At 60.9% G+C, this 24,084-nt stretch overlaps 3 protein-coding genes across 12 annotated transcripts in view; 2 read left to right on the top strand and 1 right to left on the bottom strand.

The window, feature by feature from the left end:
• LMNTD2 (lamin tail domain containing 2) overlaps window positions 1–1,317 on the top strand; it is a 5,806-nt gene extending 4,489 nt beyond the window's left edge. The window contains exons 9-13 of one of the 2 annotated variants that reach the window (XM_067747745.1): window positions 35–154; window positions 239–435; window positions 678–805; window positions 897–949; window positions 1,047–1,317. In XM_067747745.1, the coding sequence (XP_067603846.1) occupies window positions 35–154; window positions 239–435; window positions 678–805; window positions 897–949; window positions 1,047–1,178 (630 nt within the window). In that variant the 3' untranslated portion in view covers window positions 1,179–1,317. Of the gene's footprint in view, window positions 1–34; window positions 155–238; window positions 436–677; window positions 806–896 lie in introns of both variants that reach the window. The other variant, XM_067747747.1, reaches the window with a different exon arrangement.
• On the bottom strand, window positions 1,251–21,984 carry LRRC56 (leucine rich repeat containing 56). Of its 4 annotated transcripts, XM_067747750.1 has the most exons (14): window positions 21,698–21,981; window positions 19,069–19,538; window positions 17,225–17,295; window positions 16,589–16,776; window positions 14,447–14,534; window positions 13,882–13,942; window positions 6,058–6,154; window positions 5,788–5,988; window positions 4,821–5,004; window positions 4,238–4,414; window positions 4,095–4,159; window positions 3,851–3,993; window positions 3,504–3,637; window positions 1,251–2,225 (listed from the first exon to the last, which is right to left on the bottom strand). In XM_067747750.1, the coding sequence occupies exons 4-14, from the start codon at window positions 16,763–16,765 to the stop codon at window positions 1,933–1,935; spliced, it is 1,620 nt and encodes a 539-aa protein (XP_067603851.1). In that variant the 5' UTR covers window positions 16,766–16,776; window positions 17,225–17,295; window positions 19,069–19,538; window positions 21,698–21,981; the 3' UTR covers window positions 1,251–1,932. The 4 variants fall into 4 exon arrangements, with proteins under 4 accessions (XP_067603851.1, XP_067603850.1, XP_067603849.1 ...); XM_067747749.1 differs by having other exon boundaries at window positions 5,788–6,154; window positions 16,589–16,779; window positions 21,698–21,984; XM_067747748.1 differs by having other exon boundaries at window positions 5,788–6,154; window positions 21,698–21,983.
• Window positions 19,403–24,084, top strand: HRAS (HRas proto-oncogene, GTPase). Of its 6 annotated transcripts, XM_067747758.1 has the most exons (6): window positions 21,092–21,246; window positions 22,440–22,601; window positions 22,769–22,947; window positions 23,038–23,197; window positions 23,288–23,369; window positions 23,719–24,084. In XM_067747758.1, exons 2-5 carry the CDS (start codon window positions 22,491–22,493, stop codon window positions 23,348–23,350), a joined length of 513 nt encoding a protein of 170 aa, XP_067603859.1. In that variant the 5' UTR covers window positions 21,092–21,246; window positions 22,440–22,490; the 3' UTR covers window positions 23,351–23,369; window positions 23,719–24,084. The 6 variants fall into 6 exon arrangements, with proteins under 6 accessions (XP_067603856.1, XP_067603858.1, XP_067603859.1 ...); XM_067747755.1 differs by lacking the exons at window positions 21,092–21,246; window positions 23,288–23,369 and adding an exon at window positions 19,403–19,460; XM_067747757.1 differs by lacking the exons at window positions 21,092–21,246; window positions 23,288–23,369 and adding an exon at window positions 19,522–19,839.

Genomic DNA, 24,084 nt, shown 5'->3' with positions numbered 1-24,084 from the left:
CTCACCCCTCACTGGCCGCCGACGCCGTCCCCAGGTGTGGGGCGAGGCGCCCAGCAGCACCAAGCGGCAGCCACCCTTCTCCTTGGGCCAGGAGCCCGTCCACTTCCACTCCAGCCGGGGCTGCGTGACCCTCCTCCTGAACCCCCAAGGCGAGGTCAGTGCGGGTCCCAGCGGGGGTGGTGGGAAGGGCGGGCTTTGCGGGGTGGAGGTGACCACCGTGTCCCCCACGGCCCCGCAGGTCCTCAGCGAGCACCAGGCCGCTCACTGCGTGACCCCCGTGTGCAGGATCTTCGCCGACAACACCGACTTGTCCATCGACCGTTTCCCGCTCTCAGAGGCCCGGCCCGGTGCCGACCTCGCGGAGCGGCAGCCCCTGCCTCGACCCCCGCGCAAGGGTCGGGTGCAGGAGGCCCGGGCCGGGCGCCGGAGGCCGGGGTGAGAACCTCGGGTCCCCCAGTCCGTACCTTCTCCCCAGGCCCAGACTCGACAAAGACCCCAGACCCCCTACTAGGACTGTCCCCCACCTCCCCAGGGCCCGCCCTTGCCAGGACCACCCGCCAGCTATTCAGGACACCCCTCAGGTCCTCCACCTCCCCTGGCCCCGTCCCCTCCGGAACCACCCCTTCCCGCGGACAGGCTCTGTCTCTCATGACCCCCCTCACCGCCCTTCCCCCCAGGACGCGGGTTCAGTTGCCCCGCCTGAGCACCAGAAAGCTCCTCCGCCAGCGAGAGGTGCCAGGGCGGCCCGAGGGCGCCGCCGAGACCCACCCAGAGCTCCTGCCCGCCAGCCCCATCCCCGTCCCCGGTGAGTGCGCAGCAGGGAGGGACGTGGAGGGAGGGGCGGACAGCGAGAAGGGGGCGGCCGGCCGACCCCACACCCTCATTGTCCCGCGCAGAGGCCGCGCTGGGCCTCAAGGACTGCCAGGCTAGGAAGGAACACAAGGTCCCGGTGAGTGCTGGCGCGGGCGTCCGGGCAGCCCCCGCCCCGCCCCGGCCCCGCCCTGCCCCGGCCCCGCCCTGCGGCCACTCAGGCTCCGCCCCCCCAGGTGGGCCGGAAGAGCGTGGACCGCGGCTGTCCGATGGTGGCGCTGTCGGTGCAGAGCACGGCCGAGAGCAGGTTCGGCTTCCGCTTCCTCAGCTGCCCGCCCATCACCGCGGACTCGCGCTGGCCGGTGTAGGGCCGGGCGGGGCGGCGGCAGCGGCGCCTGTGCTCCCGCGTCTCCACGACGGTGGCTGCGGGGCGGGGCGGGGAGAAAACGCCGGAGGCAGGCGGTGCCAGCTGCATAGTTTATTGAACCAACGCCGCCTACCAAGTAAACCGCATTTCTGTACACCTGGGAGTCGAAAATGATTCGCTTGGTTTCCGGGTATCCGGCCCCAAGAGGAGGGAGCTGGCCACCCCATCCCCGCGCGGGGAACCCCACAAGTCCACCAGGGATGGGAGGCGTGGTCGCACCCTGGTTGGCCTAGGGCAAAAGCCTCTGCTCGGGACCACGGCAACCCAAGGGTGGCTCAGAGCCCTGGGGCGGCTGGAGGGCTGGCCAGGGGATGGACAGGGCCCAGCTACAGCCACCTCGGCCTGGGCCCAGTCTGCTGTCTTCCAGGCCTGCTCCTCCAGGGAAGGCCAGGCCACACGGAAGAGGTGGGCAGCTGGGCCAGCGGTGGTGAGTTGGACCATCCTCTCCTGGGCTTTCCCTCTTCCCACCCTTGGTGGTCCCAACTCCTAACTTCCCTCTACCAAAAGGGTCCTCTCCTGTACCAGGCTCACTTCCCACCCCCCAACACACCCGCCCAGGTCCTCTGGCTTCTGTGAGGCCAGAGTTCACACGGGGGCTCCCACGATCGCCCTGGGGCCCTTGCCTACCGCCCGGGCCAGCCTGGCAGTGGGTAGTGGTGTACACTAGGGGTGGGGCTGGGCTGGGGCGATGAGGTTCAGGTGCGGCATGCACTGGAGGCTGGGGGTCTGGCTGCTGGATCTGGTGCTGGCTTTGGGCCTGGACAGCCTTCAGCTCGAGGGCTGGGGCCTGAGGCCACCTCTAGGGCTCTCAGAGCAGTCACTGCAGCCAGCCCCTGACCCAGGCCAGGCCCCAGACTACCCAGGGCTCTGAGGTGATGCCCCCGAAACTGCAGATCTGTGGACCCCCAGGAGCTGCTGCCCCTGTCAGATGGCATGAGGGACTTGGGAGGAGAGGGGGTCAGGTTGTAGCCCAGGGTCCTGGAAGGCTCTGGAAAAGAAGGAAAAAGACGGCATGTCAGACAAGGGCCCCCAAGGAGTCACTTGGGGCGGTCACCATGGGCAGGGCTGCAGTGTCCACTGTGGCTCCTCCCCTTAGCCCTTCACCCCCCCCAAGGCAGCACCCCACTGCCCCACTTCCTGTGCTCCCCAGGGAAGCTGTGGCCCCTCGGCCCTGTGACCTCTGACCTTTGCTTGAGCTGGACCCACCTCTGGGGAAGTCTGGGCTCTAGCTTTGGGTCACTGGGTCCTGTCCCCTAGGGCATGCTCACAGGCTGGTGGCCCTGGGGCAGTTCCCAAACCTCCCCTACAGAGCGAGGCCCTGGCACCTACCTGAGGGCAGGCTGGGTGGGTGTGTCCGTGGTCACCCAGAGCCCACCCGGCCCCGGACTGTAGTAGGAGGTCCTGGCACCCCTTTGTCCCTCACTGCCTGTCACCCCTCCAGCCACTCCTCCTGGCTGCCTGCCTGCTCCCCCTCCACCTTTCCACCCCTCCTGGCTGTCTCATGGCCCACCTTCCCCAGCCCCTCCCCGCAAGCCGCAGCCAGCACAGGAAGTGCAGGGCTTTGACCTGCCCTATCCCTGCTCCACCCTGGCTTCCTTGATGCGCACCCGCCCCCAGTGCCACGCCACCCCGGAGGGTCATTGGGCCAATCTTGCAGCCTACATTCTGTGGCCCCTGCTTACAACGCCCCCTCCCCGGGTTTGCCCACCCAGCTGTTCTGCCAGTCGGGTCAGACCCTTCCTCCAGGAAGCCTCCCTGGGGCCTGCTGGGTGAGGGGTCTCTCTGCCTTAAGGCCCTGCATTTGCTCCTTTCAGCCATGGTCACTCTGAAGCCAGTGTCCCTGAGGGAGGGCCTCGCCTGGCTTAATTCTGTGTCCCGAGCCCAGCACAGGCCCTGTCTGCAGAGGAAGGGCAGTCCCCCTCCCGGCCTTGGTCTCCTGCCCATCTGGTGGCCTTGCTCCCTTGGCTGGCCTTGTGCCGTGCTCCCCGCAGGACTTCTGGTGGGTCTGTCCTGCTTGCTGTCCCGGCCCCTCACTGCCCCCACCCCTGGGGACACTTGCTCTTTCATCCAGGACCCCTCTGGCCGCTGCTCACACTGTGCTTCTCTGGAGGGCCTTCTCTCTCTCTCTCATCCAGCCCCGGTGGCCACATGGTCCCATGGGCTCAGGGGAGGGGGACTTGGGGTTGGAACCCCTTGGTCGTGAGGCCCCACCCCCAAGAGAGGACCTCCCCGTCCCACCCATCTCAGAGCCGGGGTCGCGCGGTACCTGGGGCCAGGCTCGGGGGGCGGGGGCGAGTCGTGGGCCCAGCCTCGTCCTGCTCTTCCTCAGGGCCCCTCTGTGGGCCCCCAGGGGCGGCAGCCGCCTCCTCCCGGGACTCCAGGCACCTACTGGGGAGGGGACTGGGGTGCGGGGAAAGAGAGAGGCTGCAGCCCTGCGCCTCCTTTGGAGCCAGTCCCAGATGAGTGTGGCTCGGGCTGGTGACCCAGCCTTGGGCTCCCGTGACCAGCCCCTCCAGCCACCAGGAGGACCAGCGAGCACTCAGCTAAGGCAGGTCTCAGCCAGAAGGGACACACAGGGTGGCGGGGCCAGGCTGGGGGGCAGGGAGAACCCACCGCAGGCGCAGCTCCCTCAAGGCCGGAAGGCTGGCCGAGGCCAGGAGGTGGCGGCTGTCTGCAGGGTCAGGCCCTGGCGCGGAGGCCCGGGCGGCCAGGTCTTCGGGCCCGGGAGGCGGCAGCCTCTCTGGGTGCGCCCCAGCCTGGGGAGGGACAGGCTGGTTCAGGGGCACGGCCTTCGGGGAGGTGCTGGGGCAGGCGCCGTCAGGCCGGGGCACGGCCTGCTGGGGGGAGCAGGCTGTACCTGGCACTGGTGCCGGCGCTCCTGCAGGCCTTTGGCGGGGTTTCCACAGAGGACCCGGCCGGCACCTGAAGAAGAGGGTGCGGCTGGGCCTAGTTCGGGGCTGAGGGGCTACAGGCAGCTTCACGCCGAGGTGGGTCGCCTACCGTGGGTGAGGCTGCTGGCGTCGTCCTCTGGGGCTGGGCCCTGGGGAAGAAGGCCTGCAGGCAGGGGGCCCCCGGGGACCAGCAGGGAGCGGGGCCAGGGCCTGGGGGCCCTGCGCTGGGTCTCAGGTGAGCATAGCTCGGGGCTGCGTCTCCAAACGGGGGATCCGTGGGGAGAACCTGCACAACAGTCAAAATCAGAGGTCATCAAAGCCCACGCCAGCCGGCCACCCAGGATCCCCCCAGCTGAACCCTGTCCACGGAGCAGGGCCCCCCACCACCCAGCATCCGTGTGCCCGAGGCCCAGCGCCACCAGGGGGCAGGTTTGGCCCTCCTTTCCCCCTGAGGATGGTTGGGGAGGCCCCCACCAGGGCTGCTCACAGGGAGGGTGTCCTGGCCTGGGGGTGGGTGTGCAGGGCTCTGGGGATGGGGCAGGTTGGGGTGGGTGGGGGGGTTCGTGGCTGAGAAGGGACACGAGGCGGCTCTCCGGCTCTGAGAGACCTGGGGGCGGGGCCAGGGGTGGGGGGGTGGAGCCCTCTCCTGGGGCAGCCCCAGCCCGAGGCCCCTGGACGGCTTCCGTCTGTACCCAGCCCGGGGAGCAGGCTGTCCAGGACGCTGCCCTCCTTGATGGCCTCCTTCACCACGAGCCAGTCGTGGTCCAGCTTCCGGGAGGTCGTCAGGCGTGTGTGTGTGGCCGGCAGCTCATCCAAGACCTGCAGCTGGGGGACGAGCTTCCTGACCTCTGCCCGGTAGTTGTAGCCCTGGGGCACCTGCGGTGGGGGTGGCAGGCCTGAGTCTGGTGGGCCCGTCAGGCCAGCATTGCCCTGTAGCCGCTGCCCCCAGACCTGCTGGGGGGCAGTGCAGGGGAGCTGGGGGTCGGGGATGCCATCTCTCTCTGCCCAGGCGGCCAGGCCAGCCTGGGTCACTCTGGGAGAGCAGGGACTGCAGGGACCCTGGGCTCTTACCCATGCATGATCTCACTCTCTGGGCTCACTGCCAGGGTCCAGGGGTGCCCTCTGGCCTGCGGAGCTGCCCTGAACTCAGAGCTCTGGCCCAGTGGGCGGCCACTGTGCACAGGCACCATGAGTAGCTGGGCAGGCGTGTGAGCTCTGGGAGTGCACGGGCAGTGCGGGGGTGTGTGCAGCCGCGGGCGGTGTGCACAGACCACCGGTTTACGAGCAGCGCTGCAGGGGGTGGGGCTGCTTCTGCACGGGGCCTGCATGGGTGTGTGTATGTGAGCGTGTGTGCTTGTGTACATGACTCTGTGGAGACTGTACAGAACACGCGTGGTTCCCCATGGCGTGTGCACAGACCTCTTGGGGTGTACGCGTGGCCCTTCAGAGTCTGGTCCCGGCCTAGGAGGACGAGCTGGCAGCCGCCGGGCCTCCAGCAACATGGGAATGAGCTCCTAGTGAAGAAGCCCCGGCAACAGGCGGGTGTGCCCTAGGCGTGTGTCCTGGGATCCCCTGCGACCCGGCCGGAGTTCAGGTGGACAAAGCAGTGCCCGGGCCGAGAGGCTGGAGCTACAGAGCGCCTCCCCGCCCGGTGCCCACCTGGTGGGCGGGGCCGGGGCCGGGCCACAGGCATAGCGGGTTGCCCTCCAGGGTAAGCGTGGCCAGCCGCGGGCACAGCTGCAGGTAGCGCAGCTGCCCTGGGTCCTGCACACAGTTGCCCTCCAGGTCCAGCACCTCCAGCTGCTCAAGCAGGCACAGCGGGCTCAGGTCCGAGACGTCGTTGTAGGAAAGGTAGAGCTCCTGGGGGGCACGGGGGGGCTCAGTCAGGGCCCCCCTCCCCCCGCACTCCCTGGAGCGCCGCAGACCCACCTTCAGAGCCGGGAAGGAGCCGATGCCATCCAGGTCAGCCAGGCCGCAGCGAGCCAGCCACAGCACCTGCAGGCGGCCCAGGGAGGTGCCCAGGTCCCTGCAGAGGGTAGGGTTGGCTGGTCAGTGCGGTCCTGGGGCGGAGGGTCATGTCTCGGTGGCCGTGAAGGCCCTGTGCCATGCCTCCTGCCCAGCCGCCACCCACATCTGGCTGTCTCCAGGTTCAGGGACAGCTGTGACTGGCTTGGGTGGCCTCCAGGCCGAGGAAGGGGCTCCAGAGCCCCCGGGCCCCTGTCTTCCCTCCTGGCTGCAGCCGCCTGTCTTGGGCACCTTATCCAACCCCTGCAGGGTCCGGGCCTGGCCGCGGGAGCTGCCCTCGTGCTAGACGGCCGCTGCCTGCTGTAGTGGGTGTCCCCTCCCCAGCGGGGTCAGCCGGGGTGTCCTCCCTCCCTCTTTCCTCCCGGCCTTTTTTGTGGATGATTTCCCTGTGTCACAGCCCCTCCCCCTGCCCCCACCTGGGACTTGTTTGTGCCACCCTCCCTTGGCGGCCACTCCCCTGCCAGTGGGCAGGCCGGGGCTCTCCCATCTGCCCCCGACCTCAGTGGGCCCCACCTCTGCCCGCGGGGTCCTCTCAGCCTGGGTGACCCTCGTCTCCTGTCCGGGCACCGGCCCACTGTTGCACATCCTTTCTGTCAGCTTCTGGGATATTCCCTTTTGTATTTTCTCTCCTCGCAGTCTCTGCTCTCATATCTGGAGCTCAGCCTCTCACGTGTGGTCTCTGAGAAGGAGCTTGTTCTCATCCCTTCTCTCTCCCATTTCCATCTCTTTGCCTTTCCTCTGCTTTCTGGGAGATTCCCTTCTCTTCCAACAATGCTGGTAACATTTTTTGTCAGCCCTCATACATTTAATTCCCAAGCGCCCTTCGTTGTTCTCTGATCTTATTTCATGGCATTCTGGTTTTTTTTTTTTTTTTTTTTTCCTGGTACGTGGGCCTCTCACTGTTGTGGCCTCTCCCATTGCGGAGCACAGGCTCCGGACGCACAGGCTCAGCGGCCATGGCTCACGGGCCCAGCTGCTCCGCGGCATGTGGGATCCTCCCGGACCGGGGCACGAACCCGTGTCCCCTGCATCGGCAGGCAGACTCTGAACCACTGCGCCACCAGGGAAGCCCTCTGTTTTTGTTTTGAGGGTGCAAAGAAGCCACGTCTTCTTCCGTGTCTCTCAGAACATTCACTGAAGGTGCCTGGACGTTTTACTCCCCTCCTGGCATTGTCTGCTTCCTCTGGGGTCCTGTGGGTTTGTCCTGACTTCCCTTTCATGCTGGGGGTATTATACTATTAATAGCTTCTTGGGCATTCAGATTGGGAGTGAGGGTCTGAAATGCTGACTCACTGGAGATGCTGAGGTGAGGGGCTTCCCTGCGGTGATGAGGTAGCACATGTTGGTCCTTGCTGGCCGCCCTGCCCTCCCTGCCCCGGCTCCAGCAGCTCTGGTCTCCCCATGGTCCTGAATCGCACCTGCACTCTGGTGCCCCTGGTCTTGGCATCTGCTCTTCCTCCTGCTTTGGGGGCTCTGCCTGCTCCCCTGGTCCAAGTGAAGGCGCCTCCTCACCTCTGAGGTGTTCCTGGCCCGCCTCACCTTTCTGCGTCACTGGGGCCCATCTTCCGGTTCACAAATTCCCCTTCGGTTATGTCTCATCCACCGACTAACCTGTATGTTGCATTTTTTAAGTTTTGTTCTGTTACCGTAATCTCCACCTTTAGTTACAGAGATTCCATGTTTCTCCCCAGTCTACTGCCTTCAATGCATTTTCCAATCATCTTTTAATTGGCTGAAATTTGCGTCTCATGATTCCTTCAAGAGGGGCTAATCAAACTATTTTCCTTAATTTCTTACTCATTCCAAAATGTTGGCTGGGTATGAACTTCTTGATTCATACCGTCTTTCTGCTGGGCTGTGTAGACATCATTCTACTGGCTTCTGGCTTTGAGTGTTTCTATGGAGAAGTCTGAGGAAAACGTCCTTTTTTTTCTCTTCTTAAAGGAAGACTTGATCTCTTTCCTTGGCTGCCCCCAATATGATCTGTGTCTTGAAGTCCAGGAACTTTATTAGGATACGTTTCAGGGTTGCCAATTCAGTTTCAGTTTTTTATTTCAATCTGTAGATGAAAGTTTTCTTTTATGTCTGACAAGTTTTCTTTATCCTTTAAACAACTGTTAGGTTCTATTGTTTCTCTTCACTTCTGTAAAGATTACAATTCTGCACATGCCAAACCTCTGCTAGTTGCCCTTCAGGATTCTTTTACTTTTTATTTTCTTTTATTTTAAAAAATTGTTTAATTTTTGGCTGCATTGGGTCTTTGTTGCTGCATGTGGGCTTTTCTCTAGTTGCGGTGAGTGGGGCTTCTCTGTTGCGGTGAGTGGGCTTCTCATTGCGGTGGTTTCTTTTGTTGTGGAGCACGGGTTTTAGGCGCATGAGCTTCAGTAGTTGCAGCATGTGGGCTGAGTAGTTGTGGCTCACGGGCTCCAGAGAGCAGACTTAGTAGTTGTGGCGCACGGGCTTAGTTGCTCCGCAGCATGTGGGATCTTCCCGGACCAGGGCTGGAACCCGTGCCCCCTGCATTGGCAGGCGGATTCTTAACCACTGCGCCACCAGAGAAGCCCTAGAAAGTTAGATCTTTAAATATATTTATCAAAAAACTGGAAGGAGTAGAACAATTAAGCTAAGCATTCAGCTCAAGGAGCCAGAAAAAGAACAACAGCAAATAACAAAAGGACATGAAGGAAAGATGTAATCAAGATTAGAACAGAACCAGTAATAACTAGAAAAAACATAGAGAAGATGAACAGAGCCCAGTGCTGATTCTTTAAAAACTTAATAGACAATCCTCTGGCAGGACTGATCAAGGATGAACAGAGGGACAATGCAAATAAATGTATGGAACTTAAAAAGAGGAATAATTATGGCTATAGCAGCAATTTAAAACAACAAAAACCATTATGAACAAACTATATACCAACATTCTTGAAAACTAGACAAAGCTGGTGCCAAAAGAAAGAAAACTAGACTAATAACCACTAAAGAAATTAAACAGTGATTAACACCCCTCGCCCCACCCCCGCCAAGTCCCCGGATCTGGATCAGTTTTAAAAATAAGATCTATCATGGAATAGACAATCTCTATCTTCCACAATAATTTCCTGTACAGGAAGTTTCAAAAAATTAAGCAGTTGAAGAGAACAATAAAAGGGAGGGCCCCGTCCAAGTCAGTCCTTGATTCCAGGACCAGAGAAGTACAAACTGGGGCATTAAAGCACTATCACTCATGAAGACTGATGTGAAAATTGCAAAGCAAATATTATTTTAAGGTTACAGTGATTTAAAAATAACTCATCAAGTAGTGTTACTGCAGGAATGTAAGGATGAATTACCATCACAAAATCTGTCAGTGGAATCCAGTGCATAAATAGACTAAAGGAGAAATATCATTTTATGATCATGTCAATAGATGCAGAGGAACCCAGACACATACCCGTTAAGATCAGGAACAAACCAAGGATGCCTGCTACTGTCATTGCCGCTGTCTAACATCGTACTGGCTAGTAGATCCTGGCCAAAGCAATAAGACAAGAAAAAGGAGCAGGAGGATTTGAGTGAAAGATAGCACTCGTAACTTGCTGATAACATCACCATCAGTATGGAAACCCATCTGAATTAACAAATTATTTGAATTAATAGGACAGTTTGGCAATAATGTTAAATACAAAACAAAGGTACACTATTGCCAGAGGTAATAGACCCATTTATAAAAATCAATTGTTTTATTGATTTAAAAAATCAATTCTAGGAAATCCAAAAAAGAGGGCATATATGTATACATATAGCTGATTCACTTTGCTGTACAGTAGAAACTAACACAATATTGTAAAGCAACTATACTCCAATAAAAGTTAATAAAATAAAAATTTTAAAAATCTATTCTAAATCAGCATAGTGTTTCTCTAAATTTGCAACAATCAAACAGAATACAGCAGAATCAGGCCCTCATCCATGATTATAAAAATACTATAAGTATGTGGGAATTAATTCAGTTCTGGTTTCAGGGAGCCCTGCCTTCAGAGGAGGCTGGTGTCCTGCCCTGTCCCAAGTGGCAGCAGGGTGCACAGGTGGGGGTCCTGGTTAGCCCACTCCAATCATAATTCCATTCCCTTGCTAGTGGTTGGTGTAAGAGAGTGTATACATGATACAGTTCTGGCCAAAGAAACACAGAAGAATGCTGGGAACCTTCTTGTTCTTACTGATGGACACAGGAAGGCACATTTCCTGTTATGGGATGAATTGCATCCTCCCCCCCCCGAAATTCATATGTTGGAGTCCTAACCTTCAGGACCTCAGAATGTGACCTGACATGGAAACAGGGTCTCTGAAGATGTAATTGGTGGAGGTGAGGTGGGCCCTAATCCAATATGACTGGTGTCCTTACAAAAAGGGGGAATTTGGATCTGGACACAGGAAGAAGAAGGCCACGTGAGCTGAAGGCAGAGATTGGGGTGATGAGTCTACAAGCCAAGGAATGTCAAAGGTGGCCAGCAAACCCCCAGGAGCGAGGAGTGAGCTGGGCTCTCCCTCTGGCTCAGAAGGGGATACACCTTGATCTTGACTTGTGGCCTCCAGACCTGAGGGAGTCAGTCTCTGCTGTTCAAGACACCTGGTTCATGGTGCTTTGTTCAGCAACCCTAGAAGACTAGCTACCACACTCCCTCAGCCCACCAACGTGGCTGCAGCAGCCCCAGGCATGGGGATGGGGGCCACATCCTGGGGGCCACCGGCTGCGTGAGCCACCACCGGGCTACTTGTGTGCCCTCAGAGACAGGGATTCTCACCTGTTCTGTTCCCTGACATATCCTCTGTGCTTAGAACAGGGTTTGCCCCGTGGTCCTTAGGCACTTAAGGGATAAACAATTTCTCACTGCTCAGGCCGGTTGGCTGCAGGTTTCTGTAACTTGCAGCTGAAAGCGTTCTAACCTATAAACTTTACAGAAGAAGTTTAAAGACTCTATTAAAAACATTAAAGCACACATGAATGGAGAGCTATACCATATTCATGGATGTATATAACATAAAAATTAACCCAAATGAGCATGTGCCTTTTTAAAATTCCGAAACAAAACAAAACAAAATCCTGAAAGATAAGGGTGTGTGAAACCCAGCAAACTGATCGTAAAACTCAAATGCAAGAATAAGTGCTCAGGAATAGCTAGGTCAGTTTGGAAAAAGGAAAACTACGAGGAGGGTAACAGATGTTACAGATTAACACAAAGGTGCACCAATGAAGACTGTGATGACGGAGAGCTCCTCACTCCGCCAGCGTGTCCGCGTGGGCCTGGGGTAGACGATGCTGGGAAAACCAACTCACCAGGTGGTGCTAAACAGAACTGGGTCTCCATCTCATATCAGGAGTGGAAGCAACCTCACAGATAAGTAGGATTAAAGACCCCAAACTGAAAAGTGAGACCGTAAGTGAATAGAAGAAAAAGAATATCTCCAAGACCTTGAGGTGCAGACAAACCTCCTAAAAAACACCCACAATACCAGCCAGAACTGATGGGCTGGAACAAATCAAAATGAGGGGTTTCTGTTTAAGTGAAAGCCACCATGGTCTGAGATCGCGGGAGGAGGAAGGGTGGAGAGTCTTCAGGGGACACACACACGATTAAGTTGTAGTGAGAACTGTCCCTTCAATCATTTTAATGATCTCCAAGTTAGTTGCTGAGTTTCAGAGATTGTTACTGTGGTTTCCCCACACAGTGGTCCTGGTGAAGGATGCTCTTGTCAGATGCTGGCTGGCCTGGAAACCAGCCCCATCTGTCCTCACGTCAGTGACACTTTCAGGGGCTGAATTCTCTCTCAGCTTCGGACGAAGTGACAGCCATCACATGAAAATTACTTTCCAGTCCTCGTAACACTGCCTGGCGTTTTAATGTCTTGACTGTCTCTGTCATCAGCTAAGCTGCAATACTACTTCACTGCACTGTCACATTGAATTAGCTTCCTTTTACAAATATTTGTTTACTGTCACTCCGTGGAGATATGCAAACAACATTTGGCCAAGTTTCAGGATTCGCTAACAGACAGCTTAAACATTCCTTACAGTTTTCACTGTCGTTATCAAGGAACAGAACACATGTTTTATATAAATAATGATTTAATTTTTTCTTGGAATTGATTTTTTTTTTGAAATCAAATATTTTGTTTTGTTACAAATGGTAACAAATACTTAATTTTATACCTTCCACTTCTCTTTGTAGTTTCCATCCTTTATATGTTTTCTATATATTTTATTGTTCTTTGAGCTAATTTGTAAGCCTTAATAATGAAGGAGTAAATATGATTTTTTTTGTCTTTGTTAACTTAAAGTATTGACGTCTCTGTCAGAATACTGCTGAACCATGTATAGGTACTAAAGGCAATTCTGAGAACCTGCTTTCCAGACCCTTCCTTGCAGGCCCAGGAGCCATGCAGGAGCCGTGGAAGCTGGCATCCACCTGCTTGTCCCTGCCTACGGGGGCCACGCGGCCTCTGATCTTCTTTGCTTCCACTTCTAGGCTTTCAGGTGTTTTTCAAATTCTTTTTGATGTTTATTCGACAAACAGCAGTACAAATAGGAAAAATCGTGCAAGGCTGCTTAATGAATACCTTTATCATCTCCTCTGGAAATGACTGGATACTTACAGCCCATTTAAAACATCAGGAGAACTTTCTAGAATTGGGACTGGCCTCCCACTGCCCCAAGACGGCTGTCTGGCCGCATAAAACCAGCAGGGCTGGGCTTCCCTTGTGGGGCAGTGGTTAGGAATCCGCCTGCCAATGCAGGGGACGCAGGTTCGAGCCCTGGTCCGGGCAATTCCCACATGCCGTGGAGCAACTAAGCCCGTGCGCCACAACTGCTGAGCCTGAGCTCTAGAGCCTGTGAGCCACAACTACTGAAGCCCACGTGCCACAACTACTGAGGCCCACGCGCCTACAGCCCGTGCTCCGCAACACGAGAAGCCACCGCAACGAGAAGCCCACGCATCGCAACGAAGAGTGGCCCCCACTTGCCACAACTAGAGAAAGCCTGTGCACAGCAACGAAGACCCAACGCTGCCAAAAATAAATAAATAAAATAAATTTATAAAAACAAACAAACAAAATCCCAGCAGGGTTTTCCTGACACCCATTTTGTTCAAACACCCAATAAACTCTGATATTACCTCAGCTTTGTTCTTTCCAGCCCGACGAAGTAAGCAAAAACCTTAATCTGTCCTGATTTTTGCATTTTGTCTTTTAAGCTATTAAGATGCTGTTGTGTTTCACGTGGGGCCTGAGGTCCAGCTGGGCAGTAGCGGCCATGCTCCTCTGCTCGTCTTGCTGTGCTGATGGGGGCCGGCTCAACCCCCAGCTACGGCCCCACCAGCACGGGGACACAGCCCTGGGCTGTGGTGAGGGGTGGGGGGATGCCCCAAATCCAGAAGCTGGTCGGTGATGAGCCGCCCAGGCTCGCGGGTTGGGGGTCCTCTGCCAAAGGTCAGTGGGCGCCTTCCGGGCACCACAGGGAGGTCCCTGGAGACCTCGTCAGCCACAAAACCTGGTGTAACCAGCCTGACCCTGACTGCAGGCTCCGGGTGGCTGGCGTCACCCTCAGCGGGGCCTCCAGCGGGCCAGGGGTGGGCGACGTGACCGGGGTGGGCGTTAGGGCCGGGAGCTGGCGATAGTGGGATGCCCAGGACCCCACCCAGGCCGGCAGCACGCCCTCCCCCGTGACCACCGCGGGGGGTGGACACTCACCTCAGGGAGCCCAGGCAGCTGCCGTTCAGCTTCAGCTGGCTGAGGTTGGGCAGGTGCAGCCCTGTGGGGCCGCAGGAAGAGAGGTCAGCGCAGGCCCTGCTGCCCTTGCACCTTCAGAGGCGTCAGCGCCCTTCGGCCCCTGCCGCCCGACGGCTGCTCTGAGGCCCAGGGGCAGCCTTGGGCCACATGCTGTGTCTGAGGCCCGGTTTGAATGACGCAGGCCAGCAGGGGAGGGTGCAGGAGGCACCCCGTGGGGGCAGAGGCACACAGAAGGCCACGGGGCCATGGGACTCTGTGGGGTCTTGCCCCCGGGCCGCCTCCCACGGGGAACTGCAGGCATGGCCAGACCACACACTGGGCTCCAGAGCACAGCCCCCCCAGCCAGTGTCCCAGGCTCCCAGGGCCCCGGGAGAGGGTTATCAGTCCCTGGAGAGCGGGGTGCAGGGCAGGTCTGTGGGTGCAGTGGTCAAAGACCAGATCCTGGTGGGCAGGGCCCGAGCAGGCCGAGCCTTCAAGCACGGCCTGGCCATGACAGTGGAGGGTGTGCATGGGCAGGGGCTCTCACCAAAGTTCCCCAGGCTGTTCTCGTGGGTGTTGACACACAGCTCCAGCACGCTCACCAGTCGGAGGTCATCCACCTGGGCCAGGGCCTGCTGCAGGGGTCGGTGGGGAGTCAGCCCTGAGAGCTGGACAGAAGTCACACACACCCCGCCCCGCCCCCCAGTGAAACTCCTGCTTTTGGCTGCAAGCCTGGAGCAGGTGGCAGGCGTTTCCCTGCCTCACCCATGTTGACTGTGGCCACGATTGGCTCCAGCTGGACGATAAGTGTGATGTGACAGGAGTGGAGATTGTGATCCTGTGTGGCTGGTGGGGCCGTTGCCAGAGAAGGGTGTGACCTGAGGTGTGCTGGTGTCCTAACGAGACCCATGGAACAGACCCAGTGCAGCTTGGGGCCTGGAGCCCAGCTCTGCTCAGCATGGCCGAGCCCCAGCCTCCTTCAAACTCATGGACGGTACACCTGCACTGTAAGCTGATGAGTTTGGGGGTTGTTTGTTACGTAGCATCACTATAGCAATAGCTGACTCATACAAAACTTGGGATCTAGGTGCAGCTCCAATAGCTACCATAACACAAATGATGAAACGATGTGACACTGGATGGGAACTGGTGGGGGGCGTGTGACGTGAGTGTTACTGAAGCTGGAAAGATGGAGACCCAGGTCATGTGACAATGGAAGTTTTGGTGAAAGGGTCTCCTGTAGTAACCTGGATGGCAGAAGATGCACACAATGGACCTGTGATGGGGGTGGAGAGGTGCCAGGCAATTGTGGGCAGAGTGAGCTGGCCACAGTTCACTGCATTTGATGAGGTTTTACACAAGGCAGAGTTCAGAGCTGGTGGAGAGAGCCCAGGGGTCCTGGAACTCGTGGCTTGGAAAATAAAATGGCTTCTCAGCTCAAACCAGTAAAAGAAGAAATGAAGAAGGGCTTGGAGTTAGGATGACTCAGTAAGACTCAGCCTCAGGGAGAAACCAGTTGCCACATGCTGACTACATGCGAGAGGGTCTGGGAGGACAGAGGCCTGAGACCCCCGGTTCCAGTGACCGAGGGAGATGCTTCAGCAGCCACGCTTTGGCATGGTGGGCACCGGACTCAAATATGTTAAGAAGCAAGGGTGGTCCTGGGGTGCTTGGGCCACGCTCACACAGGCAGGCTCTCTCCCCAGCCAGGAGCTGGGTGGGGGAGGGGGAGGTCCCGGGGTGGACGGAGTAGCTCTGATCAAGGCGTGTCCCCAGCACCCAGCCCGTGCAGCAGCGGGGGCCGGCGGCCTGACGTGACGGGTCCACGCTGGACCAGGACCCTGGGTACTGTGGGCGCTGCAGGCCTGGCTGGAGGGCGGACACACAGGGGCTGCTGGGGGGTGTGGGGAGGGGGCCAGCGGGAGTGTCCTGTCCACCTGCAGTGACCAGACCTCGTGGACCCTTCTCCGAGTTGGTCAGGGAAGTGCGTGGGGACCTCAGACAGCCAGGCTTCCTTCTGTCGAGTGTTGGTGGGTGCGTCACCCCAGGGTCTCCAAGGGTCCCTCACCTGGGTGCAAGTGTTTGTGTGGGCTGGAGGGGTGCTGGGGAGTGCCTGGCCCTTAGCGTGGCTAATGACGGGCGAGAGCAATGGCCAGAAAGGGAAGGGGTCCGGTCACCAGGAGGTGCAGGGCTGCTCTCTGGGGTCACTGGGCAGGAACCTGCAGGCGAGAGGGCTCTGCAGAACCTGCTGGGCCCCAGTGTGGGGGTGGGAAGCAGCTGCCACCGCACCCCAGGTTTGGGAGAGAGGCTTCAACAACTGCGCCAGATGTGGTCAGTGGGACCCCAGGATGCCCCGCCCTGCAGATGGCCTGCTCCCTCCTCTGCTCATGGCTCCCTGTCTGTGCGCCACGCGCTCGGATGGGCTGTCACCCTGTTTCCCACGGGAATGAGGGGCCTTCTCTCTGGTTCACGGAGGGGTCCCTGGAGCCCAGCGCACGGTAGGGGCTCAGCAAATCTGAGGCTGGGCCTGGCTCGGGCCCTTCTGCGGCCTGAATGCCTGGGGGACGTCTGTGTCACCAAACACCTGGGGTCGGCCCAAGGGTGGAGCAGGCGCAGGGGCCCCAGCGGGCCGAGGGCATCTGTCAGCCATGCGGGCCCCTGCGCCCGAGCCCAGCCCCCCGGCACTCACCAGTCGGGCAGGTGACAGGTGCTCCTCCGGCAGCCGCCCGCTGTGGCTGCCCCCTCGGCTGCCCGGGGCCTTGCTCTGGGGGCGGGGCTTGTGCCGGCCCTGCCAGCTCAGCGCCCGCACTCGGACACTGGCTATGCTTGGCCGAGGCCCGTGGGCTCTGTCCCAGGCCTGGTCCATTCACATCCAACCTGCTGGGTGTAGGCAGAGGGCAAAGCTGCTCAGCCTCTGCTCTTCCTCTGATCCACAGCCCAGCCGAGACCCTGTGCGGCCCTTGATGTACGCACGCACACAGCAAGCCCCCAGAGCCCACCTCTGGCCCGGAGAAGGCTGTAATGGTGAAGCCCCAGCCTGCCCGGGGGCCTTGCCGTCTCCTCCCCCAGCCTGGGCTCACACCCCCGGCCTGGGCAGGCCACCCTCCCTGTGCTTCTGCCCGTCCTTCAGGGTCCACGCGGGGTGCCAGCTCCGGCCTGCCCTCTGAGGCTCCGTGTAGGCCGGGGAGGGGGGCTGCCTCGAGGTCCCGTTTGCCCATTTGCCGCTGTAACAAGCAAGCCTGTGCCTCGGGCCTTGTGCTGTGTGTCCTTCTCCACCTGATGGTCTCAGGCACCCCCCCCCCCGTGCCCATTGAGACCCCCTCACCTGGAGGCTGCTTTTTCCCACCGTGGGCCAAACATCTAGGCAAGAGGGCAGCATGTGGCCCCAGGCGGCACCTGCGGGAGAGACAGTCAGGTTGGCCTCCTGGCCAGGTCACCATGCTCGAGGGACCTGGGACAGGCTGGGCCAAGGCCACAGGGCCCAGAAGTGAGCAGATGCCAGCCTGGGGGCTGGCCCTTAGGTCCTTTCAACCATCCTGATGGGGCACCTGGCCCGGCTGACTGGAAAGACAGCCATATGGGTGACCGACGCTAGGGTGCCTCTGGGTCCATCCAATGCAAATGCTTGGTCTTCAAATCCCCACTTCCCTCCACCCCCAACTTTACACTCTCCAAAAGGGGTCCCCAGCCTGTTGCTCTGGACCATCCCCTGTGGGCTGGCCTCCCAGGCACCCTGTCCCTCTTGGGCGTTACCCCCAGGGCCACAGGAGGTGGTCCACCTGCGACAGGCTCACCTGGCGTTGCTCCTTAAAGACACAGATGCCTGTGCCTGGCCCCAGACCCTGGAATCATCTCTGAGGGCAGAGCCAGAAGTCTGTATGGAAACCCTGGCTTCTTCCCTCCACCTTGGATCAGGGCCTCGCCAACCCCTACCCCTGTGCTCCCTCCCGACCTTCCTGGACTTACTACCTGATAAGACCGACCCCCTTCTACAGCCCTCAGTTCAGTTGAGTGAGTGCCTTGCCTGAGACAGCAAGTGAGCTCTGCGTGGGCAGGACACTCACCTGCCATGTCCAGTGTGCAGAACAGGGGCTCAAGAATATCCCCCAAAATCAGTGAATGTGGCAGATGCAGCTTCTGGCCACTGTTCTTGTCTATCACCCCCTGTGGATGGTCAAGATTCATCCTCCCTGGGGCGGGGGTGATCAGCTAGCCTTTGACAGAGAGGGTGGGAGGGAGTGCTGGGCCTTGGGACAAGCTGCCCGGGCTCCACGTGCCCTTGTCTGGAAAATGACCACACACCAAGGACCCAAGGAGGTGAAGGCCATGCAGGGGAGCCTCACGAAGAGCCTCACGGAATTTCTGGCCAGGATTTCTTTCCGAAAGTTCCTCTGCTGCCTGCCTTTCTCCGGCTGGTGAACGGCCCTAAGCCTCAAAGGAGGACCCCAGCACCAGGCCCCCTAGGAAGATGCTGCCCCCACCTACCCCAGGGCTGCTAGCCTTGGGCTCTGGGAAAGGGATGGGCTGGCCAGACTGTGGCCTGGGATGCCAGTGGGCCACTCTCTTCCCTTTGTGCCTGAGAACAGCTGACCTGAGGTCCTGCCCATGACTAGGCCCAGAGTATGGGTCTAGATTAGCCAAAGGTCTTGGGGTCCAAGGAGCAGGGCCTGGGTTGGAGGCTGAGGTTCCCATTGAGACACTATCCCTTCACATCTACTCACTGGCCTGGACCCGTCCACACTGTTCATGGCCCTGATCCCATCCTGCCCTGCCACTCCGTGAGTCCCCGAAGTTGGAAATGTGGTGGCCTTTCTCTCTCCACGGCCCAGACTAACACCAGCTCCTGGCCGGGCTCATCACCTCTCTGGGTCCCCTCCACCTGCTATCCCTTCTGAGGGTAGGGCCTCTCCCCTCCTAGGTCCCCATCATGGAAACTCCCAGAGTGGGTCCCTAGGCAGGGCTTGGGGTCCCTCCTGTCCCGGTGACCACGAGACCCTTAGCAGGGCCAGGGGTTGTGGGATGGGCCCCCAGGGGACCAGATCTGACAATTGGGGCATCACTGGGACCTCACTGTCTTTCTGCTCCATCCCTGGCCTCAGTTTCCCCCCCAACACGGGAGGAGACAGCGAGGCCTGAGGCCCCGGACCCAAAGGCGCGCTCGGCTCTCACCTGAGGGGTCGGCCCCGGTGCCCCAGCCTCGGGGGCTTGGTCCCGGGCGCCCTCCTTCGCCAGGCGCTCTCTTCGACTTGGGGTTGTTCTCCCGGCCGCGGGGTTGAGGGGCCTGGGCGCCAAGGCAACGGGGGCGGGGCCTTCTCTGAATCTGCAAATATTCATGAGCCGCGGGAATCTTCCAGCTCCGCGAGGCCGAGCCACGCCCCCTAGCAACGGTTGCTAGGGCGGGCGGGAGGGCGGGCGGGGCGGCGGCCAACCAGATTGGGAGGTTCGCGCGTGTCCCGCCCCGCACGCGCGGGAGCGCCCCTGGGGCCGGTAGGGCAGCTGGGGAGGTGAGACGCGGTCGAGACGGCGGGGCGCAGGCAGGCCAGGTGTCGGCTTCCGCAAAGGTGGTCTGGGGTGGAGACTCGCGCCCACCTTTCTCAGGTGGTAGGCGCCCGTGTCGGGTCGTCCCTGAGGCCAAGGCCCTGCGGGATTTAAAGGAAGCGCTTTGGGAAAGGACCCTCAGAAGACGAGGGAAATGCAGACCTGGACTCCTGGAGGGGAGTCCAGAGTGTCCGCGCCGGCGAGAGGCGCCGTCACCCGTTTTCACTTATCCGCCTTTACTTCGCGTCTACGCGCGTCAGGCGCGAGCCGGGCTTCGTCGTGGCCGCGGCGCAGTGCGCGGGACGGCCAACCGGACACAGCCACGGCACGTGGGGTCGGCGCCGTGCCTGGGGCGGGGGCGGCCCCCCCCAGGGGCCCGCCGAGGTCAAGGCTTGCAGTGGGGTGAGCTCCTGGGGAATAGCACGGAGCCGGCACGGGAGGGGGCCGAACGGCGCGGAAGGGGTAGGAATGGAAGGGGGTGCCGGCTGAGCAGAGGGGGAGGTTTGGCCTTACGTGTAATGCACCATTCTTTCTTATAAACAAGGAGAATGTGTTTATGCGTTACTTTGAAATTTTTTTAAATGTTAAATCATGTACTTCTGAGAATCTCTAAAGGAGATACAATGTGCATATTTATGCTTGGGGTGGGGGAGTCTTCAACCCCCTATGGCAGCTTTTGGGTTGGATTTCCTGGGTACCGTTTGGGCCTCAGGGTGAGCTCCTGCAGGGCTGGGCTCCGGGCTTTGGGGAAGCTGGGTGGACGGGTAGTCTGCAGGGCCTGCCGAAGTTGGGGGAAGCTGGAGATCAGGGAGCGCGGGACAAGGGCCCTCTGCGGAGCTCGGGGCGGGGCTGCGCACTACGTAAGTGAAAAACAAGACCCCCCGCACTGGGTAAAAAGATTGAGCCGGACTCGCTGCTCTGCGGGCTCAGACGTCCCCGCCCAGCCGAGGCGCCCTGCGCCGCCTGGCCCTGGGCGCATGGCTGAGCCGCGCCCAAGGACCCCGCCAAACCGCCAGGCGTCCTGGGAGCCGGGAGGAGCCCCTTCCGAAGCCACCTGCACCTGACCCGCGTCCCGGCAGCCCCTCCGCTTTTCCCCGGCCTCGGGTCCGGGGGAGTCTGCGGTGAAGACCCCGCGGGCTCCACCCTCCCTGAGGCTCAGCCCTCGGGCTGTCCCCTCCGCTCCGGAACCCCTACGGTGTGCTGCGCGGCACGGCGCAGGGACGGCCTAGGGGGGCGTGGGCGCAGCTGTGCGCGCCGTGAAGGTGCCCAGGGGCCCGGCGCTGGGCTCTAGGAGCGGCGCAGGGGCTCGAGTCGGACATCGGCGACCCCGCCCCAGTCCACACCCGGCCGCGGACCCGCTTCGCCGCGGGGTCTCTATCATCCCGCGAGTCCCGCCTGTTCCCGGGAGAGTCCTGGCAGTTTCCGGAGAAGTTGTCTCCCCCGGACCCCGTCCCTAGCGGAGCCAACCCCTCAGGCCGCGGCCCACGAGGCCCAGCCGGGCGGGAACCGCCCTCCGCGCAGCTCCCGGAAGCCCCGCCCGGCCGAGGCCTCTGACGGGCGGGCCTCTCGGCCAACCGGGGTGGGGCAGAGCGGGGCCCGGCGCGCGCGGCCAATGGCAGGCTGTGCCGGGCTGACGGACGGGCGCGGGGCGGGGCGTGCGCGGCCCGGTCGGGTGTCCGCCGCCCGCAGCCCGAGCCGCACCCGCCGCGGACGGAGCCCATGCGCCGGGCGAGCCAAGTGCCCCGACCCCAGCCCCCGCCGCCGCCCCCGCCCCGGCTCCGGCCCCGGGGGCAGTCGTGCCAGTGAGCGGTGAGTGCGGCGGGGGCGGCGAGGGCCGGGCCGGGCGGGGGGCCTGCTGTCCTCGCAGGGCGCGCGGGGGCGCAGGTGAGCCGCGGGCGGCGGCGGGCGGGGCGCTGCGGCGGGAGTTGCGGGCGGCGGCTGGTCCGCTCTGCCTCACCCAGGCCAACTCCTTCGGCTCCGTGTCCCGGGCCCTGTCTTCCGGGGCCCCACAAGTGCACTGGGTGTCCCCGAGCGGAGGCCCGCCCGTGACCATGGCGCTAGGCGGGGTCTCCCACCCGCCAGAGACCCAAGGACCCCTGCGAAGAGCTCGGGCACCGGGCGGCCATCACATACACCAGACGAATCTGAGGTTTAGGAAGTCACTGCCCACTGTCCCCACAAGGGCATCCCTTCTTTAAACGTCACAAATTGGGGGCACCCCAGCTAGGGGCCTTGGCCCCAAGCCTTTTTCCTTTCTCACCTGTCTCCTTATTTCCACACCTCCTTTGGGTCTTTTCCTGTGATCGGCTTCTGCTTCCTGGAGCCCTGGTCCCCTGCTCACCTCCTCACCTTCCTTATGCTCTCCAAAGTTCTTCTGGCAGTGGGGCCCCGTGGGTTTCCCTTTATTTTTCCTTTATGTGGATTTTTTCTTTGGAGCGTAGCCCGAACCTGCCAAGGCAGGGGTACTTACTGTCTGCTCGTTATCGTGTGCCTGGAGCAGTACCTGGCATGCAGTAGGTGCTCAGTGAATACTTGTCAAATGCACCAGCATGCCCGGGGGTGGGGGGGCCTGGAGCTGGTTGTCGGCTGCCACCAGCCTGTCCGGGCACGCTGCTGTGCCCGCCACCGTGGCAAGGCCTGTTCTCATGGGGGCGCTGGTAACGTCAGCCCACGGCGCTTCCAGTTCAGGCTTCTTGCCTACCCAGCAGCTTCTAATTCGGGTGCATGCTTGGGAGACGCTCTCAGCTGTCAGCCTTGCCTCTGGGGGACCGGCTCCCTGCTTCTCTCGCACAGTCATTAAATGCAGCTGGAGGCAGGACCCCCCTCCCACCTCTGGGCTGGAGGTGCCACAGGTGAGCGGCTGGGCCACCATTCTGGCTGCCGCCCCTGTTACCTGGATGTCCAGGCCCAGAGGGCAGGCTGGGCCTAGGCAGGCTGGGCCAGGCAGCTCAGCGGGACTGCCCTGCGTGGTCTGGCCGTGCTGAGTGCCGCTTCCTCGGCAGGTGGGACAGGCGACCACTGCAGTGCCTTGTGCTGTGGTCCTTTGAGGAGCAATGACGGAGTATAAGCTCGTGGTGGTGGGCGCTGGAGGCGTGGGGAAGAGCGCCCTGACCATCCAGCTCATTCAGAACCACTTTGTGGATGAGTACGACCCCACCATAGAGGTGAGCTGGCCCGGCCCCTGTCCACAGCCTGGCTCCTGGCGCGGGCTCGTCTTCTACCCGCTCTGCAGGAAGGGGTCTCTTCGTCGTAGGTCCTGGGGGGCACGAGAGGAGCGAGGGAGGGTCCCGTCCCCGGAGGGCCTGCTGTCTCTAAGCAGTGTCCTCCCCAGGACTCCTACCGGAAGCAAGTGGTCATCGATGGGGAGACGTGCCTGTTGGACATCCTGGACACGGCGGGCCAGGAGGAGTACAGCGCCATGCGGGACCAGTACATGCGCACCGGGGAGGGCTTCCTTTGTGTGTTTGCCATCAACAACGCCAAGTCCTTCGAGGACATCCACCAGTACAGGTGAGCTGCCCGCGAGCCCTCAGGGGCCTCCTGTCCTCCCTCAGGGGCCGCGGGCAGCCTGCCCGCCAGCTCACGCCTTCCCCCTTGCAGGGAGCAGATCAAACGGGTGAAGGACTCGGATGACGTGCCCATGGTGCTGGTGGGGAACAAGTGTGACCTGGCCGCGCGCACCGTGGAGTCTCGGCAGGCCCAGGACCTCGCCCGCAGCTACGGCATCCCCTACATCGAGACGTCGGCCAAGACGCGCCAGGTGAGCAGGCCCCCTGCCCCCGCAGCCAGCCAGGGCCCCGCCCCACCCCGCCCGGGAGCCGCACTCACTGCCCCCTCTCCCTTGACGCAGGGCAGCCGCTCTGGCTCGGGCTCCAGCTCCGGGACCCTCTGGGACCCTCCGGGACCCCCGTGACCCAGCAGCCCCTCTCGCTGTAAGTCTCCCCGGATGGCAGGGCAGCGAGGGAGGCCAGGGCCCGGGTCTGGGCCGACACAGCTCCCGGGGGAGGTGGAGGTCCCCGGAGAGAGCTGCCCTGAGCCAGACCGGAGCGGTGACCCTGGGGCCCCCACCCCTGTGCCCCCAGATTGCCCCACGGGTCCTGGTCAGCCCCAGCCCCTCAGTGGGCCGTGGGGGAGCTGCTGAGGACAGGCCTCCACAGGGTGGCCCCTGGGGCCGGAGAGGAGCAGGGTCCAGCTCCCCGTGTGCGGGGTGGGGTGAAGGGGCTGGGGTTCTGCTCGAGGCCGAGGCAGTGGTCCCCCCCTGAGCTGGCCTCCTCTTCCCAGGGCGTGGAGGATGCCTTCTACACGCTGGTGCGCGAGATCCGGCAGCACAAGGTGCGCAAGCTGAGCCCGCCTGACGAGGGTGGCCCGGGCTGCCTGAGCTGCAGGTGCCTGCTCTCCTGACAGCGGCATGGGTGCGGGCTGTGGAGGTGCTGGATGAGACGCGGGCTGAGGATGCAGGGAAGGAAGGAAGTGCTGCCAGAGCCTGGCCAGCCCAGGTCGGTGGACAGAGTGACCGCGGGCCTCCCGGGACGCTTCGCACAGACTGTCGTGAACTGACGCCGGCGGCCCCCAGTTGTCACTCTCCTCCAGCCCCGTCCTGGCCCACTGGGTACAGGCTGAGTCGCAGTAAATTATTTCATGTCTTGA

This window comes from Pseudorca crassidens, chromosome 9 (assembly GCF_039906515.1).
Source record: "Pseudorca crassidens isolate mPseCra1 chromosome 9, mPseCra1.hap1, whole genome shotgun sequence".
In the NCBI taxonomy this organism is placed as follows: domain Eukaryota; kingdom Metazoa; phylum Chordata; class Mammalia; order Artiodactyla; family Delphinidae; genus Pseudorca; species Pseudorca crassidens.
This window is presented reverse-complemented; position numbering and strand designations above follow the sequence as displayed.